The 21,935-nt window shown below is 42.5% G+C and overlaps 1 protein-coding gene across 1 annotated transcript in view; it reads left to right on the top strand.

Annotated features, from left to right (window-relative positions):
- Positions 1-21,935, top strand: part of LOC124282694 (probable cytochrome P450 CYP44) — a 45,263-nt gene that overhangs the window by 6,445 nt on the left and 16,883 nt on the right. Inside the window, exons 2-5 of the mRNA XM_046718717.1 lie at positions 964-1,186; positions 18,691-18,872; positions 19,595-19,799; positions 20,160-20,334. Coding sequence (XP_046574673.1) covers positions 964-1,186; positions 18,691-18,872; positions 19,595-19,799; positions 20,160-20,334 — 785 coding nt within the window. The remainder of the gene's footprint in view (positions 1-963; positions 1,187-18,690; positions 18,873-19,594; positions 19,800-20,159; positions 20,335-21,935) is intronic.

Here is a 21,935-nt window from a genome sequence, read left to right as displayed (position 1 = left end):
GGTCACGCAGATGTAGGCTATTTGGACTTGGAAAGCCAGTACGTGACGAAATCCATTAAATGAACCCGACAATGCTTTACTTGATATAATCTCTTGTCCCTTCACACACACGATTTCTAAAACACTTGAATTAGTGTCATCATTATAAGAATAAATTTGAAGTTTCCACAAATATATTAGTTACTTTTGTTTGCGTTACCTGTTTTTTCTAATGCTGTAGAAAAGAATAACATGTTATGTTACCTTGCTCAACCAGGCAGCTAAGCGTGTATATGCATGTTATGAAGTATAACTAACTAGTTGATCAACATCTGTTATTTTTCCTGGGGAAAATCGGGACGGTTCATTTGTTTCGAACCGATCCATCCGACAAGCCAGGTAATAATTGTATTGATTCCTGCTTCTAAGTTATTCACAACCGTAGGTATTGTAGTTATTTTCGTAAATATTGTTTGCACCTACGTTTATATATATAACAGTTGTATTGAACTGGATGACAAACTATTCACAACCGTAGGTATTGCAGCTTATGAAACATACAGGAGTGAAATTGGCACTGTGTGTTGTTTTCAATCTATTTAAATATATCTAACTGTATACCTGTCAACGTTTTTAAAAAAACAAACTTTTCATATATATTATATATATGTATTGTCGCAAGTATTCAAAAAAGATGTAGCTACCAACAATATTTCTGAAAATGTACTAAATACCTCACATCAAACCTAACCACCACACACCACCACACATCACCTCGCCCCATCCGCAGACACCACCACAAGTGCTTGCCCGGTGGTTTAAGAGTTGGCTTTTAAGCTCCAGGGTTGATTCCAGTCAGCAAACAAACATGCCATGCTCTTTATGTGGGCCCATTTTGCCATGCCTGCACCGTGATGTGACCAGAATTTCCCCAAAACAGATACAAACTCCACTCACTCACACACTCACTCTCTATTTCAACAGCAAGTCACACCATAGAGAAAGTCCACCATCTGTTCAATGAGCTGGTTGATACGCACGGATCACTGGTACGGATCAACTTAGGCAAGTGGTGTGTGCTGGTTGAAGATGCTGCTGATATAGAAACTGTGATGAAGAACGAAGGAAAGTGCCCAAGGAGAGATGGTCATCTGATCCACGAACTGTACTGCGAAAATTCTGGACTCCGGAAAGGACTCATTCTCCTGTGAGTTGATCTTTACTTTTGCTTGTTGTCAGCATAAAGTGTGTCTCTAATACAGGGGTCCATTCTGTACCAAGCTGACAAGGTAAGGATGTCATCTATGGCATGACTCTGCTACATGACTCTGCTACATGGTCCCCCGCCAACATGAGATACTGCCCGGGCCGCATAGCAGGGTACTGAGACATATTTTGCTCAAATTTCATATATAAACGTGCTCAGCCCACGTTGGGCGCCAATGTAGCGGCCATAAATTTTCCGAGTCCCACATGACCAAAGAGGTTAACCCCGTTAACAAGCTGACAAGGTAAGGATGTCATCCGTGGGATGACTCCATGCCCTGCTACATGTGCATTACGGTGTTATTGTGACGTGAGGCGTTATGCAGTTGTGGTGAAGTAAGACAGTTGTCGAGGAACGAGGTATTATATAACCGTGGTGAACTATTGCATTATGTAATTGTTGTGAAGTACGGCTTTATAAAGATCGTTCATTCATTCATTCACTCATTCATAGTGGTTGTGGAGTGTTTCATTTCATAGTTATTTTGTTTTTATTATACTAATATTTGTATAGCGCTAATATCCAGCTCAGCTGCTCAAAGGCGCTTTGCTTCTCCCTCGTTGATTGGATGTGAATCTCAAACGGCACATCGTATTATCAATCTAAAACTCCCTGGGGATCATAGTTATTGGGAAATGTTACATTACATGGTTGATGTGTGGAGTAAGATATTCTCTCATTAATGTGAAAATACGGAATGAAGACCGGTCGTAAATGAAGGGATTACATAGCTTGTGTGAAGTAAAACAGTGGATGGTTGTACGAAGTAAGGCATTGGGTGGTTGTGTTAAGTAAGGCATTGTGTGGTTGTGTTAAGTAAGGCATTGTGTGGTTGTGCGAAGTAGGGCATTTGGTGGTTGTACGAAGTAAGGCATTGGATGAGAGTGTTCAGTAAGGCATAGGATGAGTGTGTGAAGCAAGGCATTGGCTGAGCGTGTTCAGTAAGGCATTGGATGGTTGTGTGAAGTAAGGCATTGGATGAGTGTGTTCAGTAAGGCATTGGATGAGTGTGTTCAGTAAGGCATTGGATGGTTGTGTGAAGTAAGGCATTGAAATGGTTGTGTTCAAGTAAGGCATTGGATGGTTGTGTGAAGTAAGGCATTGGATGGTTGTGTGAAGTAAGGCATTGGATGGCATTGGCTGGTTGTGTGAAGTAAGGCATAAGGCATTGATGGTTGTTCCAGTAAGGCATTGGATGGTTGTGTGTGGTTGTGTGTAAGGCATTGGATGGTTTCAGTGTTCATGAGTAAAGGCATTGGATGGTTGTGTTCAGTAAGGCATTGGATGAGTTGTGTTCAAGTAAGGCATTGGATGAGTGTGTGAGTAAGGCATTGGATGAGTTCAGTGTTCAGTAAGGCATTGGATGGTTGTGTGTTCAGTAAGGCATTGGATGGGCATTGGATGAGTTCAGTAAGGCATTGGATGAGTGTGTTCAGTAAGGCATTGGATGAGTGTGTTCAGTAAGGCATTGGATGAGTGTGTTCAGTAAGGCATTGGATGAGTTGTGTTCAGTAAGGCATTGGATGAGTTGTGTTCAGTAAGGCATTGGATGAGTGGTTTTCAGTAAGGCATTGGATGTAAGTGTTCAGTAAGGCATTGGATGGTTGTGTTCAGTAAGGCATTGTTGTATGAGTGGATGTGTTCAGTAAGGCATTGGATGAGTTGTGTTCAGTAAGGCATTGGATGATTGGTGAAGGCATTGGATGAGTGTGTTCAGTAAGGCATTGGATGAGTGTGTTCAGTAAGGCATTGGATGGTTGTGTGAAGCAAGGCATTGAAATGGTTGTGTGAAGTAAGGCATTGGATGGTTGTATGAAGTAAGGCATTGGATGAGTGTGTTCAGTAAGGCATTGGATGGTTGTGTTCAAGTAAGGCATTGGATGGTTGTGTTCAGTAAGGCATTGGATGAGTGTGTTCAGTAAGGCATTGGATGGTTGTGTTCAGTAAGGCATTGGATGTTGTGTTCAGTAAGGCATTGGATGGTTGTGTTCAGTAAGGCATTGGATGGTTGTGTGAAGTAAGGCATTGGATGGTTGTGTTCAGTAAGGCATTGGATGGTTGTGTTCAGTAAGGCATTGGATGGTTGTGTGAAGTAAGGCATTGGATGGAGTGTGTTCAGTAAGGCATTGGATGGCATTGGATGGTTGTGTTTGTGTAAGGCATTGGATGAGTGTGTTCAGTAAGGCATTGGATGAGTTGTGTGAAGTAAGGCATTGGATGAGTGTGTTCAGTAAGGCATTGGATGAGTGTGTTCAGTAAGGCATTGGATGGTTGTGTTCAGTAAGGCATTGGATGAGTGTGTTCAGTAAGGCATTGGATGAGTGTGTTCAGTAAGGCATTGGATGAGTGTATTCAGTAAGGCATTGGATGGTTGTGTGAAGTAAGGCATTGGATGAGTGTGTTCAGTAAGGCATTGGATGAGTGTGTTCAGTAAGGCATTGGATGAGTGTGTTCAGTAAGGCAGTGGATGGTTGTTTGAACCAAGGCATTGAAATGGTTGTGTGAAGTAAGGCATTGGATGGTTGTATGAAGTAAGGCATGGTCTATTTGTTCTGAAAGAAGGCATTACACAGTTGTTTTGAAGTACGACGTACGCATACTTGATCTGAATTAAGGCATTACACAGTTGTTGTGAAGTGTTTGTGTGATGTGCATTCGATTATGGTGGTGGATTTAAGTATGGCATATCTTGGTTTATGTAAAATGTGGCCAAAAGAGAACAAAAGGCCTGCCAATTAGTGACATTACTGATGTGTGTTTGTTTTAATTGATCATAAAACTGTAGGGGAGTAATACCCTTATCGCTTATGTCAGCTTAGAAAAACACGACTTTCATGACAATGATCGGGTAAGGTTACAGATGCATATGAAAAAAAAACACATACAAACAGAAATAAAGTTGAGAGGGTTACTGAATTCTTGTTCAGAACATCTGTACTCTTGCGTTGTACCCGGATACCATCGAAATGTCACACCACCCAGTGTGAGGATGTTTATAGAGAGGGTTTTCAAAACATGAAAGAAATTATGCTGATGCTGTCACAAGGTTTAAAACGAGTCCATGGTAACTGGGTCATTTAATTCAAATGAAAAGTGTTATCGAAATGTGGCCTCTTTTCAAAGGAAGTTGCCTGCTTAACAGGTTATAAATAGACACTTTATCTAAAATTACCTTAGCCAGACTTCCACTGTCGTTTAATCTAGACAGTGTATCTTCCATTGTAATTGTAACACACATACACACATGGGAGTAATCGTGCATACATCTACGTTGGTAATACTTACTTCTGTGTAGAAGATACATACATCTACGTTTATAATACTTACTTCTGTGTAGAAGATACATACATTTACGTTGATAATACTTACTTCTGGGTAGAAGATACATACATTTACGTTGATAATACTTATTTCTTTGTAGAAGATGCATACATCTACGTTGAAAATACTTACTTCTGTGTAGACGATACATACATTTACGTTGATAATACTTACTTCTATGTTGAAGATACATACATCTACGTTTATAATACTTACTTATGTGTAGAAGATAAATATCTACGTTGATAATACTTACTTCTGTGTAGAAGATGCATACATCTACGTTGATAATGCTTACTTCTGTGTAGAAGATACATACATCTACGTTGATAATACTTACTTCTGTGTAGAAGATACATACATCTACGTTGATAATACTTACTTCTGTGTAGAAGATACATACATTACTAATCTTACTGTGTGGAAGATACATACATCTACGTTGATAATACTTACTTTTGATGTAGAAGATACATACATCTACGTTGATAATACTTACTTCTGTGTAGAAGATACATACATCTACGTTGATAATACTTACTTCTGTGTAGAAGATACATACATCTACGTTGATAATACTTACTTCTGTGTAGAAGATTCTGTGATAGAAGATATACATACATCTACGTTGATAATACTTACTTCTGTGTAGAAGATACATACATCTACGTTGATAATCTACGTTGATAATACTACGTTGATAATACTTACTTTACATCTACGTAGAAGATACATACATCTACGTTGATAATACTTACTTCTGTGTAGAAGATACATACATCTACGTTGATAATACTTACTTTTATGTAGAAGATACATACATCTACGTTGATAATACTTACTTCTGTGTAGAAGATACATACATCTACGTTGATAATACTTACTTCTGTGTAGAAGATACATACATCTACGTTGATAATACTTACTTGATAATACACTTCTGTGTAGAAGATACATACTTTAATGTAGAAGATACATACATCTATTGATAATACTTACTTCTGTCATACATCTACGTTGATAATACTTACTTCATGTTGATAATACTTACTTCTGTGTAGAAGATACACGTTGATAATACATTTTATGTAGAAGATATATACTCTACGTTGATAATACTTACTTTTGTGTAGAAGATATACATACGTTGATCTACTTCTGTTGATAATACTTGACTTACTTCTGTGTAGAAGATACATACATCTACGTTGATAATACTTACTTCTGTGTAGAAGATACATCTACGTTGATACATCTACGTTGATAATACTTTTTGTGTAGAAGATATATACTCTACGTCTTACTTTTATGTAGAAGATACATATTTACGTTGATAATACTACTTCTGTGTGAAGATAATACATCTACGTTGATAATACTTACTTCTGTGTAGAAGATACATATACGTTGATCTACGTTGATAATACGTCTACGTTGATAATACTTACTTTTATGTAGAAGATATATACGTCTACGTTGATAATACTTACTTTTATGTAGAAGATACATACATCTACGTTGATAATACTTACTTCTGTGTAGAAGATACATACATGTACGTTGATAATACTTACTTCTATGACACCTTCGTCTACATAAAAGTTTATGATAATCTCCTTAATTATCGCCTTTGTTAATCATGTTTTTTCGAGTAACCAACAATAGTGCCTGGTCTGCTTTATTCAAAAGCTTCATCTTCGTATGTATCTGTATATCTTCTTCGTAGAGCTAAGTGTTTTGTACGTCTATGACAACTATATATACTGTGACACTAATACACTTCAACAGTTTTGAAAACCGCCTGCTTAAATAGTATCCTTGAACGTAAATACTTGATCACAAGTGAGTAGAATATTATCATGAGTGCTGTCTGTGTATGTCACGTCAACATAATCTGACCTTGCCCTCTGCCTTGCCTCATATATACTATATACAAAGTTGAAAGAAGGTCAATAGTGTTGATAATGGTTTTAGGCGTCCTTTAGCCGTGTCAAGGTTTAATTCGAATCCCAGATTCCGCCGTGTAATGATTAATGTCACCGGCTTATCTCATTTACTAGCCATGGCAAAACACCAACGGCACGTGCGCGATGTGGTCTGGCATTGTCGTGCTTGAAGACTGGCCTTTTAATCAGACCATGGTCAGAGATCCTGTTCAGGATGTCAGTGATCATGTAAAAGGCCCTACACCATCAATGAATACCCGCAAACGGTACTTGCTCCAAGATATTCCGCCGTACATATGCAGTGCTTCTGCAGCAACAAACACGAGCTCTGGCATCTCATGAATAAAAGAAATCGACTTTCGGTGTACATTCTCCAGGCCACAATGTGTAACGGTATTGTTTTCATGGGACGGCGATACCAGGCAGCCCTGAACTCTCATGGGGTAATACAAGATATTTAGAACACGAGTGCCATGATGAACAACGGTCAGTGACAATGACTTGTGCCAACTTTGATAATTATTCGATGATCTGTTTATAACATATCTAATAATGCATTAAATCATATATCTGAAAAACACATTTGCGTTCCATTTTCTGCTATATGGGGTTAAAAATAATAGGTGTTGCGATACTTTTTTCCATGTGTATAGCTGTCGAAATCAGCGTAAGAAAGGTAGCCTTCGAGCAATACTGACCGCAGGAAGGCCTAAAGTAACACGTCTCATTGGAAATCACCGACCCGCCTCTCTTACCTGCAACGTCTAAACAGCTGTTGAAATCGCTTAAGAAAGGTTTTGTAACAGTTTTGGATTAGTGAGTGAGTGAATTTAGTTTACTCCGCTTTATGAATGTTTCAGCAATATCGCGGCGGGGGACACCAGAAATGGGCTTCACACATTGTACCCATGTGGGGCATCGAACCCGGACCTTCGGCGTGACGAACAAATGCTTTAACCACCAGGCCACCCCACCACCACGGTTGTGGATTAAATGAGCACTCGATGGCAGCCTTTAAGTATCACCCAGTAGCCTATGTCTATCGTGAGAGGCGATTTATTGGAACGGGTGGTCAAGCTCGGTTGATTGGTTAGTTATGTGTGATTGTACCCCTCAGCGTGGACCGCTCATAATATCAATCACTGAAAATATATGGCTTAATTTTTACAGGCCGATTTTACAATGGTTAAAAATTGCTAAATGTGAAACAGCAGTTCAGTATACTGCCCAATCAGTGTCTTCAAAAGTTCACTTGTACTTGGCGACAAGATACGTCCGACAGAGAGCTGACTCATCATTTCTATGTTTATAACGCGTTTATTATATGTGTTATACATGTCATATTTTACATTCCTGAAAATACGAACACCTGCACTTGTTACACAGGTGATGTCCGCGAAAGACAAGCCAGAACGCTAACTCATTATGTCTGTTTATAGAAAGCGTATATTATGTGTTATACATGTCACAGATACGAGCATGTTTTATATTAAGGTCAATGGTGCCTGCCCCTCGAGAATTTCAGTGCATTGTTGGTTTTTAAGAGACGCAACATGTGCATTAAATATTCCGGGTATCTAATAAATGTTTGCTCATAATTAAACACGTTGAAAACAGCATATTTAACTTTACTTTAACTCGAAATAAGGATAGATGTATTTTGTGCTCGTCAATCTCATAACACATGGAGATTCGAACATGAAGACGAGATTAGTGTGATACATTGTCTCATGCCTAAATACCGATGAAAACACAATTTGATTTTTCTGCCAATACAAAACGATAACTTTTTTATCATTTTCAAGGTGTTTCAGCATATCATCATTGGTAACCAGCATTATGACGTCACGCTTTTGTTGTGACAATTGATTTTGAAATCAGAATTTACAAACTTGAATTTTGTGCAGTTTACACAGACGCAACTTGAGGTCGATCAATGTGCAAAGATCTAAGAACATGTCACCCGTTACATGGCTTACGTCGGAGACAACACTTGTATCTGCTAACTCCGGGCGTGTGTTAAACGGCTTCTCTTGTTTCTTCAATATTATCTGAAGTGAAGACCTTAGTTCGCGTGTACCGAGACTATGTTCTCATTCTGGTGTGAGATGTACTCGCAAAGGCTCGGTTTCTTAAATTATTAAAGGGGCCATTTCCTGAAACGTCGATATTTGCACAGTGGTTTAAAGCCTCGGCGCAAATGCGTCAAAATGACACTTCTAATTTTCAATTTACCTCTTAGATACTGGAATTCGCATTGACGGGTTCTGCCGCTTAGCATCAACAGGATCCATTGGTAGTGAGTTGGAATCACTGGTCCATCATGGTTATGTCTTAGCACCTCCAGGATCCATTGTAGGGCGTCCGAATCCAAGGTTCATCATGGTTATGTTTTAGAACCACCAGGGTCCGTCTTAGGCAATTCAAATCCCAGGTCCATAATGGTTATGTTGTAGTACCACCAGGGTCCATTGGTAGTGAGTTCGAATACCAGATTCATCATGGTTTTGTCTTAGCACCACCAGGATCCACTGTAGGGAGTACGAACCTCAGGTTCATGATGTGTATTTCTTAGCATCAACAGGATCCAGTGGTAGTGAGTTCGAATCCCAGCTTTATCATGGTTATGTCTTAGCACCACCAGGATCCATTGTAGGGTGCTGGAAGCACATATCCATCATGGTTATGTCTTAATACTACCAGGATCCATAGTAGGGAGTTCCAATGCCAGTCCATCATGGTTATGTCTTAGCACCACCAGCATCCATTGATAGTGAGTTCGAATCACATGTTCATCATGGTTATGTCTTAGCACAACCAGGATCCATTGGTAGTAAATCTCAGGTCCATCATAGTTAAGTCTTTGCTCTACCAGGATCCATTGTAGTGAGTTCGAATCACAGGCCCACCATGGATATGTCTTAGCACCACCAGGACCATTTGCAGGGATTTCGAATCCCAGGTTCATCAAGGTTATGTCTTAGCACCACCAGGATCCATTTGCAGGAAGTTCGAATAACAGGCCCACCATAGTTATGTCTTAGCACCACCAGGATCCATTGTAGGGAGTTCGAATCACAGGTTCATCATCGGTATGTCTTAGCACCACCAGGATCCATTGTAGGGAGTTCGAATCACAGGTTCATCATGGTTGTGTCTTAACACCACCAGGATCCAGTGTAGGGAGTTCGAATCCCAGGTTCATCATGGGTATGTCTTAGCACCACCAGGATCCATTGTAGGGAGTTCGAATCACAGGTTCATCATGGTTATGTCTTAGAACCACCAGGATCCATTGTACGGCGTTCGATTCCCAGGTTCATCATGGTTATGTCTTAGAACCACCATGATCCATTGTAGGGAGTTCGAATCCCAGGTTCATCATGGGTATGTCTTAGCACCACCAGGATCCATTGTAGGGAGTTCGAATCCCAGGTCCATCATGGTAATGTATTAGCACCACCAGGATCCATTGTAGGGAGTTCGAATCTCGGGTCCATCATGGTTATGTCTTAGCACCACCAGGACCATTTGCAGGGATTTCGAATCCCAGGTTCATCAAGGTTATGTCTTAGCACCACCAGGATCCATTTGCAGGAAGTTCGAATAACAGGCCCACCATAGTTATGTCTTAGCACCACCAGGATCCATTGTAGGGAGTTCGAATCACAGGTTCATCATCGGTATGTCTTAGCACCACCAGGATCCATTTTAGGGAGTTCGAATCACAGGTTCATCATGGTTGTGTCTTAATACTACCAGGATCCATTGTAGGGACTTCCAATACCAGGTCCATCATGGTAATGTATTAGCACTACCAGGATCCATTGTAGGGAGTTCGAATCTCGGGTCCATCATGGTTATGTCTTAGCACCACCAGGATCCATTGTAGGGAGTTCGAATCCCAGGTTCGTCATGGTTATGTCTTAGAACCACCAGGATCCATTGTAAGGAGTTCGAATCCCAGGTTCATCATGGGTATGTCTTAGCACCACCGGGATCCACCGTAGGGAGTTCGAATCCCAGGTCCACCATGGTTATGTATTAGCACCACCAGGATCCATTGTAGCAATTTCGAATCCCAGGGCCATTATGGTTATGTCTTAGCACCACCAGGAGCCATAGTAGGGACTTCCAGGTATGGGTGGGTCCAGGTACATCATGGTTATGTCTTAGCACCACCAGGATCCAGTGTAGGGAGTTCGAATCTCAGGTCCATCATGGTGGTGTCTTAGCACCACAAGGAACCGTTGTAGTGAGTTCGAATCACAGGTTCATCATGGTTGTGTCTTAGCACCACCAGGATCCATTGTAGGGACTTCCAATACCAGGTCCATCATGGTTATGTCTTAGCACCACCAGGATCCATTGTAGCAATTTCGAATCCCAGGGCCATTATGGTTATGTCTTAGCACCACCAGGAGCCATAGTAGGGACTTCCAATACCAGGTACATCATGGTTATGTCTTAGCACCACCAGGATCCAGTGTAGGGAGTTCGAATCTCAGGTCCATCATGGTGGTGTCTTAGCACCACAAGGAACCGTTGTAGTGAGTTCGAATCACAGGTTCATCATGGTTGTGTCTTAGCACCACCAGGATCCATTGTAGGGACTTCCAATACCAGGTCCATCATGGTACTGTCTTACCACCACCAGGATCCAGTGTAGGGAGTTCGAATCTCAGGTCCATCATGGTTATGTCTTAGGTCCATCATCCCAGGTTCATCATGGTTATGTCTTAGCACCACCAGGATCCACTGTAGGGAGTTCGAATCCCAGGTTCATCATGGTTGTGTCTTAGCACCACCAGGATCCATTGGTAGTGAATCCCAGGTCCATTGTTATGGGAACCACCAGGATCCATTGTGGGAAGTTCATCATAGGTTCATCATGGTTATGTCTTAGAACCACCAGGATCCATTGTAGGGAGTTCGATTCCCAGGCTCTTCATGGTTATGTCTTAGCACAACCAGGATCCATTGGTAGTGAATCCCAGGTCCATCATAGTTATGTCTTAGCACTAGCAGGATCCATTGTAGGGATTTTGAAACCCAGGTTCTTCATGGTTATGTCTTAGCACCACCAGGATCCATTTTAGGGAGTTCGAATCACAGGTTCATCATGGTTATGTCTTAGCACCACCAGGATCCATTTTAGGGAGTTCGAATCACAGGTTCATCATCGGTATGTCTTAGCACCACAAGGATCCATTGTAGGGAGTTCGAATCTCAGGTTCATCATGGTTGTGTCTTAATACTTCCAGGATCCATAGTAGGGACTTCCAATACCAGGTCCATCACGGTAATGTCTTAGCACCACAAGGAACCATTGTAGGGAGTTCGAATCCCAGGTTCATCATGGTTATGTCTTAGAACCACCAGGATCCATTGTACGGCGTTCGATTCCCAGGTTCATCATGGTTATGTCTTAGAACCACCATGATCCATTGTAGGGAGTTCGAATCCCAGGTTCATCATTGGTATGTTTTAGCACCACCAGGATCCATTGTAGTGAGTTCGAATCCCATGTTTATCATGGTTATGTCTTAGCACCACCAGGATCCATTGTAGGGACTTCCAATACCAGGTCCATCATGGTAATGTATTAGCACTACCAGGATCCATTGTAGGGAGTTCGAATCTCGGGTCCATCATGGTTATGTCTTAGCACCACCAGGATCCATTGTAGGGAGTTCCAATACCAGGTTCGTCATGGTTATGTCTTAGAACCACCAGGATCCATTGTAAGGAGTTCGAATCCCAGGTTCATCATGGGTATGTCTTAGCACCACCAGGATCCACCGTAGGGAGTTCGAATCCCAGGTCCACCATGGTTATGTATTAGCACCACCAGGATCCATTGTAGCAATTTCGAATCCCAGGGCCATTATGGTTATGTCTTAGCACCACCAGGAGCCATAGTAGGGACTTCCAATACCAGGTACATCATGGTTATGTCTTAGCACCACCAGGATCCAGTGTAGGGAGTTCGAATCTCAGGTCCATCATGGTGGTGTCTTAGCACCACAAGGAACCGTTGTAGTGAGTTCGAATCACAGGTTCATCATGGTTGTGTCTTAGCACAACCAGGATCCATTGGTAGTGAATCCCAGGTCCATCATAGTTATGTCTTAGCACTAGCAGGATCCATTGTAGGGATTTTGAAACCCAGGTTCTTCATGGTTATGTCTTAGCACCACCAGGATCCATTTTAGGGAGTTCGAATCACAGGTTCATCATGGTTATGTCTTAGCACCACCAGGATCCATTTTAGGGAGTTCGAATCACAGGTTCATCATCGGTATGTCTTAGCACCACAAGGATCCATTGTAGGGAGTTCGAATCTCAGGTTCATCATGGTTGTGTCTTAATACTTCCAGGATCCATAGTAGGGACTTCCAATACCAGGTCCATCATGGTAATGTCTTAGCACCACAAGGAACCATTGTAGGGAGTTCGAATCCCAGGTTCATCATGGTTATGTCTTAGAACCACCAGGATCCATTGTAGGGCGTTCGAATCCCAGGTTCATCATGGTTATGTCTTAGAACCACCATGATCCATTGTAGGGAGTTCGAATCCCAGGTTCATCATTGGTATCTTTTAGCACCACCAGGATCCATTGTAGTGAGTTCGAATCCCATGTTTATCATGGTTATGTCTTAGCACCACCAGGATCCATTGTAGGGACTTCCAATACCAGGTCCATCATGGTAATGTATTAGCACTACCAGGATCCATTGTAGGGAGTTCGAATCCCAGGTTCGTCATGGTTATGTCTTAGAACCACCAGGATCCAGTGTAGGGAGTTCGAATCCCAGGGCCATTATGGTTATGTCTTAGCACCACCATGAGCCATAGTAGGGACTTCCAATACCAGGTACATCATGGTTATGTCTTAGCACCACCAGGATCCAGTGTAGGGAGTTCGAATCTCAGGTCCATCATGGTTATGTCTTAGCACCACAAGGAACCATTGAGTTCGACCAGTTCATCATGGAGTTCGAATCCACCAGGATCCATTGTAGGTCCATCATGGTTATGTCTTAGCACCACCAGGAACCACTGTAGGGAGTTCGAATCCCAGGTTCATCATGGTTGTGTCTTAACACCACCAGGATCCATTGTAGGGAGTTCGAATCACAGGTTCATCATGGTTATGTCTTAGAACCACCAGGATCCATTGTAGGGAGTTCGATTCCCAGGCTCTTCATGGTTATGTCTTAGCACAACCAGGATCCATTGTAGGGATTTTTGAATCCCAGGTCCATCATAGTTATGTCTTAGCACTAGCAGGATCCATTGTAGGGATTTTGAAACCCAGGTTCTTCATGGTTATGTCTTAGCACCACCAGGATCCATTTTAGGGCGTTCGAATCACAGGTTCATCATCGGTATGTCTTAGCACCACCAGGATCCATTTTAGGGAGTTCGAATCTCAGGTTCATCATGGTTGTGTCTTAATACTACCAGGAGCCATAGTAGGGACTTCCAGTACCAGGTTCATCATGGTAATGTCTTAGCACCACCAGGATCCATTGTAGGGAGTTCGAATCACAGGTTCATCATCGGTATGTCTTAGAACCACAAGGATCCATTGTAGGGAGTTCGAATCCATGATTCATCATGGTTGTGTCTTAACACCACCAGGATCCATTGTAGGGAGTTCGAATCACAGGTTCATCATGGGTATGTCTTAGCACCACCAGGATCCATTGTAGGGAGTTCTAATCACAGGTTCATCATGGTTATGGCTTAGAACCACCAGGATCCATTGTAGGGAGTTCGAATCACAGGTTCATCATGGCTATGTCTTAGAACCACCAGGATCCATTGTAGGGAGTTCGATTCCCAGGCTCTTCATGGTTATGTCTTAGCACAACCAGGATCCATTGGTAGTGAATCCCAGGTCCATCATAGTTATGTCTTAGCACTAGCAGGATCCATTGTAGGGATTTTGAAACCCAGGTTCTTCATGGTTATGTCTTAGCACCACCAGGATCCATTTTAGGGAGTTCGAATCACAGGTTCATCATGGTTATGTCTTAGCACCACCAGGATCCATTTTAGGGAGTTCGAATCACAGGTTCATCATCGGTATGTCTTAGCACCACAAGGATCCATTGTAGGGAGTTCGAATCCCAGGTTCATCATGGTTATGTCTTAGAACCACCAGGATCCATTGTAGGGAGTTCGAATCCCAGGTTCATCATGGTTATGTCTTAGAACCACCAGGATCCATTGTAGGGAGTTCGAATCCCAGGTTCATCATTGGTATGTTTTAGCACCACCAGGATCCATTGTAGTGAGTTCGAATCCCATGTTTATCATGGTTATGTCTTAGCACCACCAGGATCCATTGTAGGGACTTCCCAATCACCAGGTCCATTGTAGGGAGTTCATCTCAGGTCCATCATGGTTATGTAGCACCACCAGGATCCATTGTAGGGAGTTCGAATCCCAGGTTCGTCATGGTTATGTCTTAGAACCACCAGGATCCAGTGTAGGGAGTTCGAATCCCAGGGCCATTATGGTTATGTCTTAGCACCACCAGGAGCCATAGTAGGGACTTCCAATACCAGGTACATCATGGTTATGTCTTAGCACCACCAGGATCCAGTGTAGGGAGTTCGAATCTCAGGTCCATCATGGTTATGTCTTAGCACCACAAGGAACCACTGTAGGGAGTTCGAATCCCAGGTTCATCATGGTTGTGTCTTAACACCACCAGGATCCATTGTGGGAAGTTCGAATCCCAGGTTCATCATGGTTATGTCTTAGAACCACCAGGATCCATTGTAGTGAGTTCGATTCCCAGGCTCTTCATGGTTATGTCTTAGCACAACCAGGATCCATTGGTAGTGAATCCCAGGTCCATCATAGTTATGTCTTAGCACTAGCAGGATCCATTGTAGGGATTTTGAAACCCAGGTTCTTCATGGTTATGTCTTAGCACCACCAGGATCCATTTTAGGGAGTTCGAATCACAGGTTCATCATGGTTATGTCTTAGCACCACCAGGATCCATTGTAGGGCGTTCGAATCGCATGTTTATCATGGTTATGTCTTAGCACCTCAAGGATCCATTGTAGCGATTTCGAATCCATGGTCCATTATGGTTATGTCTTTGCACCACCAGGAGCCATAGTAGGGACTTCCAATACCAGGTTCATCATGGTTATGTATTAGCACCACCAGGATCCAGTGTAGGGAGTTCGAATCACAGGTTCATCATCGTTATGTCTTAGAACCACCAGGATCCATTGTAGGGAGTTCGAATCCAAGATTCATCATGGTTGTGTCTTAACACCACCAGGATCCATTGTAGGGAGTTCGATTCCCAGGTTCATCATGGTTATGTCTTAGCACCACCAGGATCCAGTGTAGGGATTTCAAATCCCATGTTCATCATGGTTATGTCTTAGCACCACCAGGATCCATTGTAGGGACTTCCAATACCAGGTCCATCATGGTAATGTCTTACCACCACCAGGATCCAGTGTAGGGAGTTCGAATCCCAGGTCCATCATGGTTATGTTTTAGCACCACAAGGAACCACTGTAGGGAGTTTGATTCCCAGGTTCATCATCGGTATGTCTTAGAACCACCATGATCCATTGTAGTGAGTTCGAATCCCAGGTTCATCATTGGTATGTCTTAGAACCACCAGGATCCATTGTAGGGCGTTCGAATCGCATGTTTATCATGGTTATGTCTTAGCACCTCAAGGATCCATTGTAGCGATTTCGAATCCATGGTCCATCATGGTTGTGTCTTAATACTTCCAGGATCCATAGTAGGGACTTCCAATACCAGGTCCATCACGGTAATCTCTTAGCACCACAAGGAACCATTGTAGGGAGTTCGAATCCCAGGTTCATCATGGTTATGTCTTAGAACCACCAGGATCCATTGTACGGCGTTCGAATCACAGGTTCATCATGGTTGTGTCTTAACACCACCAGGATCCATTGTAGGGCGTTCGAATCCCAGGTTCATCATGGTTATGGCTTAGAACCACCAGGATCCATTGTAGGGAGTTCGATTCCCAGGTTCATCATGGGTATGTCTTAGCACCACCAGGATCCATTGTAGCGATTTCGAATCCCAGGTCAATTATGGTTATGTCTTAGCACCACCAGGATCCATTGTAGGGACTTCCAATACCAGGTCCATCATGGTAATGTCTTAGAACCACCAGGATCCAGTGTAGGGCGTTCGAATCCCAGGTTCATCATGGTTATGGCTTAGAACCACCAGGATCCATTGTAGGGAGTTCGATTCCCAGGTTCATCATGGGTATGTCTTAGCACCACCAGGATCCATTGTAGGGAGTTCGAATCCCAGGTTCATCATGGTTGTGTATAAGAGCCACCAGGATCCATTGTAGCGATTTCGAATCTCAGGTCAATTATGGTTATGTCTTAGCACCACCAGGATCCATTGTAGGGACTTCCAATACCAGGTCCATCATGGTAATGTCTTACCACCACCAGGATCCAGTGTAGGGAGTTCGAATCTCAGGTCCATCATGGTTATGTCTTAGCACCACCAGGATCCATTGTAGGGAGTTCGAATCCCAGGTTCATCATGGTTATGTCTTAGCACCACCAGGATCCATTGTAGGGAGTTCGAATCCCAGGTTCATCATGGTTATGTCTTAGAACCACCAGGATCCATTGTAGGGAGTTCGATTCCAGGTTCATCATGGGTATGTCCACCATCCTTAGGATCCATTGTAGCGATTTCGAATCCCAGGTCCATCATGGTTATGTCTTAGCACCACCAGGATCCATCAGGGACTTCGAATCCAGGTTCATCATGGTTATGTCTTAGAACCACCAGGATCCATTGGGATCCATTGTAGGGAGTTCGAATCCCAGGTTCATCATGGTGTATGGGATCTTAGCACCACCAGGATCCATTGTAGGGAGTTCGATTCCCAGGTTCATCATGGGTATGTCTTAGCACCACCAGGATCCATTGTAGGGAGTTCGAATCCCAGGTTCATCATGGTTGTGTATAAGAGCCACCAGGATCCATTGTAGCGATTTCGAATCTCAGGTCAATTATGGTTATGTCTTAGCACCACCAGGATCCGTTGTAGGGACTTCCAATACCAGGTCCATCATGGTAATGTCTTACCACCACCAGGATCCATTGTAGGGAGTTCGAATCTCAGGTCCATCATGGTTATGTCTTAGCACCACCAGGATCCATTGTAGGGAGTTCGAATCCCAGGTTCATCATGGTTATGTATTAGCACCACCAGGGTCCATTTTAGGGAGTTCGAATCTCAGGTTCATCATCGGTATGTCTTAGCACCACCAGGATCCATTGTAGGGAGTTCGAACCCCAGGTTCTTCATGGTTATGTCTTAGCACCTCAAGGATCCATTGTAGCAATTTCGAATCCCAGGTCAATTATGGTTATGTCTTAGCACCACCAGGATCCATTGTAGGGAGTTCGAATCCCAGGTCAATTATGGTTATGTCTGAGCACCACCAGGATCCATTGTAGTTACTTCCAATACCAGGTTAATCATGGTTATGTATCAGAACCACCATGATTCATTTTAGCGATGTCGAATCCCAGGTCCATTATGGTTTTGTCTTAGCACCACCAGGATCCATTGTAGCGATTTCGAATCACAGGTTCATCATGGTTATGCCTCAGCACCATCATGATCCATTGTAGGGAGTTCGAATCCCAGGTTCATCATGGTTATGTCTGAGCACCAGGATCCATTGTAGAGATTTCGAATAACTGGTTCATCATGGTTATGTCTTAGCATCACCAGGATCAATTGTAGCGACTTGGAATCACTGGTTCATCATGATTATGTCTTAGCACCACCAAGATCCATTGATAGTGAGTTCGAATCACATCACTGGTTAACCATGGTTATATTTTAGCCACTCCAGGATCCATTGGTAGTGAATCCCAGGTCCATCATGGTTATTTCTTTGCACTACCAGGATCCATTGGTAGTTAATCCCAGGGCCATCATGGTTATGTCTTAGCACCACCAGCATCCATTGGTATTGAATCCCCGGTCCATCCTGGGTATTTTTCAGCTTATTTAAATTGGCAGTGTTTCAAGGCACTTTGTTTACCATTGTACATGTGTTTTATATAATATTTTGTCATTTGTGGCATTTCACTGCTGTTTCACAGCCAAGGTAAGGAATGGCAGAACTTCCGGAGTCCTGTGAATGCGCAGATGATGCGGGCCCGATCAGCTCAACATTTCCTGTCTGCCCAAAACGAGGTTGCAGACGACCTGGTGACCCGGATGAAGCAGGACCAGTTTACTCCGCACGGAATGTCAGAGATGTTTTTTAAGTACTCTTGTGAAAGTAAGTTTTAGTTACTGATTGCACTATTAAAGAGTCTACCGACACGAAATCTGTAGTTGTAGTTGAATCTGATTCAGTGATGAATAACCCTTCAAAACACTGTGTCCCTTATGGAAACATTCTGGTCATATCACCAAAACAATTGGACTTCGAGTCTTCGACAATACATCGAATTCGTTATAAATTAGGCTATCTTATCGCATTCATTGCTGACGGTACTTAAAATAAACGTGTTAGAATTTTATTGATAATAAAGTTTTTTTGAATATACTGATTATGTCGAGAAAACCCAAAAGCATATGTTGTAAGAAACGAAATCCATATAGATCTGGTTTGATGAGCATTTGACACATGTGCATGTGTTTGGTTGGTTGGTTTGTGCAATAGTCCAGTTATATGGCGGCGTTCTGTAAATAAGCAACTCTGGACAAGACAATCCAGTGATCATGGGCATCGTTTTACGCAATTGGGATACGATGACATGAGTCAAACAAGTCAGCCACCCTGACCACCCGTTAGTCGACTCTTACGACAAGCATGGGTTACTGAAGACCAATTCTAACCCGGATCTTGACGGGAGCATGTCTTAGGACAATGATGTCTCAGTTTGTAGGACCTACTAGTACTAGACATGTCAACAGCTCTCCGTTAAATCGGAAATATTGCTGACGATGTGACTCCACATCATACTATAAACTTCATAATTTATTGTTCATCCCCAGGCATCTGCGTGGTCGCCTTCAACAAACGCCTCGGCTATCTGCAACGTGACGTCGACATGTACCCGGACAAGCTCCAGTCCCTGAAGGACGTCAGAGACATGTTCCGCATTATGAACGAATGTCTCTACATTCACCCGTTCGTGTTGAAAAACTTTCCCCTGAAAGTCAAAGATGACTACAAAGCCGCGGTGGACAGGCTTGTTAGGTAAACTGTCTTCAGTGTACTAACACCACTCATGCAAACCTATCTTCACACAGGGATTTTTATCTGACCTTTTTTCAGTGCAGTCATATATTCGAAATAACATCAAAACATAACTCTCCACCATTTCTAAGACAGCTGATTGCTTGAGAAAGCGAAGAGAATTAATTGGAAATTACCCAATTACGAGATTTTGCAAATGAATTGATAACGATACATTTCGGATGAATTGTCTTCAGGCAAAATTATTAAAATTAATGATGATGTAAACGACTGCCAGTGAAATTAATAAAACTACGAATACAGAGCTGAATATTTACTTCCGGGTTGATGATTCACTTTCTGAGTCCTGTGTCTATATAGTCAAGCCCACGACCATTATCATGGCATGTTGGAGGACATCAGACAGCGCCAAAGTGCCGGCACCCTCGACTCCCAGGAGAAGAATCTGATGCTGTCCCTGCTGATGTCCAACAAGCTGACAGTAGACGACATGGGGGCCATCGCCCTCGACCTGTTCAGCGGGGGAACAGACTCGGTAAGAGGACAGATTAGCTGGCCTGACCCTTACACAACAGGATGCGTTCCAAGTTGCAGATTATCGAAGGGGATGGTTGTGTGTATACAATTCTTCTCGACCTGATCCATACTACTACTACTACTACTACTACTACTACTACTACTACTACTACTAATAATAATAATAATAATAATAATAATAAGGGCCTGATGATGTACGCCTCTTCGTGGTGGGCCTAGATAGGGGAATTTTATTCCCTGAACTGAACGTACATCACCCAGTTAGGGCTGACCCCCCGAAGCTGGTTTTTCACTGGGTTACAAATAGCTAAGAAGAATTTTATCTTTCAACTCCGCAGCCCAGTCAGCCTTCCTCCGGTAGTGACACTAACCATACTGGAGATGGGACTTGCCCCAGGGGAAGGCACAGAACCCGACCAAGAATATCTTGGTCAAACCACCTTAAAACCACACTACTTGAGTGTGCGAGAGCGACAGGATGGCCTGAAAATCCACGTATCAATGGCAAGTCGCTGAAGCTGCATTGGGACAATGCCATGCCCATGTATGCTTACCTGACGGAGCAAAATCTCCGAGATCAATTCCGGCGGCTGAAAAATCTCTTGCCCCGTGAGCCAGTTCAACCCACAACTGGTGCCCGTCAGGAACCTTTGCATGAACAGAATGCTCAAGTGGCAGCAGACCCAAAACTTCTGATGGACGTCCGTGTCAACCTCTTTCCTCTTGCTGATGGAAACTCTTCCGGCGTAGAGCCAATTGGCCCCGAAATTTCAGACCCTCACTCTTCCTCTTCTTCAGTTGCAGATCTTTCCGAAAACCCTGTGTATATTTTGTTTCATTCCATTTATGATGAAATATCTGGCATACCTTTAGAAAATCGGAGGCCAATTAAACAAACAAATGAATCTTTTCCCAAAACTGAAATCAATTTATTAAATGATATTATTTCTATGAAACTTTCATCGGACTGTTCATTACATGAAGTTAATTGTTGTGTCTATGCTGCGGCTCGAAACTTGGAGGAAATTCACACAGTTTCCAAAGAAAAATCATCTAATACTAAGAACAATACACCAAAGAAAAACCGGTTTCAAGTAAAACTAACGGAAACTCGAAAATACATTTCCTGGATAGAGCTGTGCCTGAAGTTAAGATCATCAGGGAGTCCAATGTCAAAACGGCAAAAGGCAATTTGGAGAAAATTAAAATTACAATACAAGACAACAAAAGAAAAGGTACTTCTCCAAATTGTCGATTCCCTTAAGGCCAAAATAAGGGTTTGGAATGAGAGAAAGAAAAAATGGGAAAAGAAAAATAAATTTATCAAACAAAATAAACTTTTTAGAAATAATGAAAAGCACTTTTACAGGCAATTGAAAACAAAGGGTGATGGTGAACATGATAAACGGCCTCCCATGGATGCCAATGAAAGGTTCTGGAAACAGTTGTGGTCTGTACCCGGCAACTGTAACCTTGAGGCACCATGGGTCCGTGATTATGACCATGCAATGCATGAGAAAGTAACTAGGTCGTTTGTCTGTTACATCTCACCAGATTGCCTGAAAAGTGTTATAAAAAGTCCAAATCTAATACAGCTCC

The sequence above is a fragment of the Haliotis rubra genome, unplaced genomic scaffold (genome assembly GCF_003918875.1).
Source record: "Haliotis rubra isolate DU_JTF1 unplaced genomic scaffold, ASM391887v1 Scf300, whole genome shotgun sequence".
Lineage (NCBI taxonomy): Eukaryota > Metazoa > Mollusca > Gastropoda > Lepetellida > Haliotidae > Haliotis > Haliotis rubra.
Note: the sequence above shows the minus strand (reverse complement) of the source record. Positions and strands in the feature narration are given on the sequence as shown.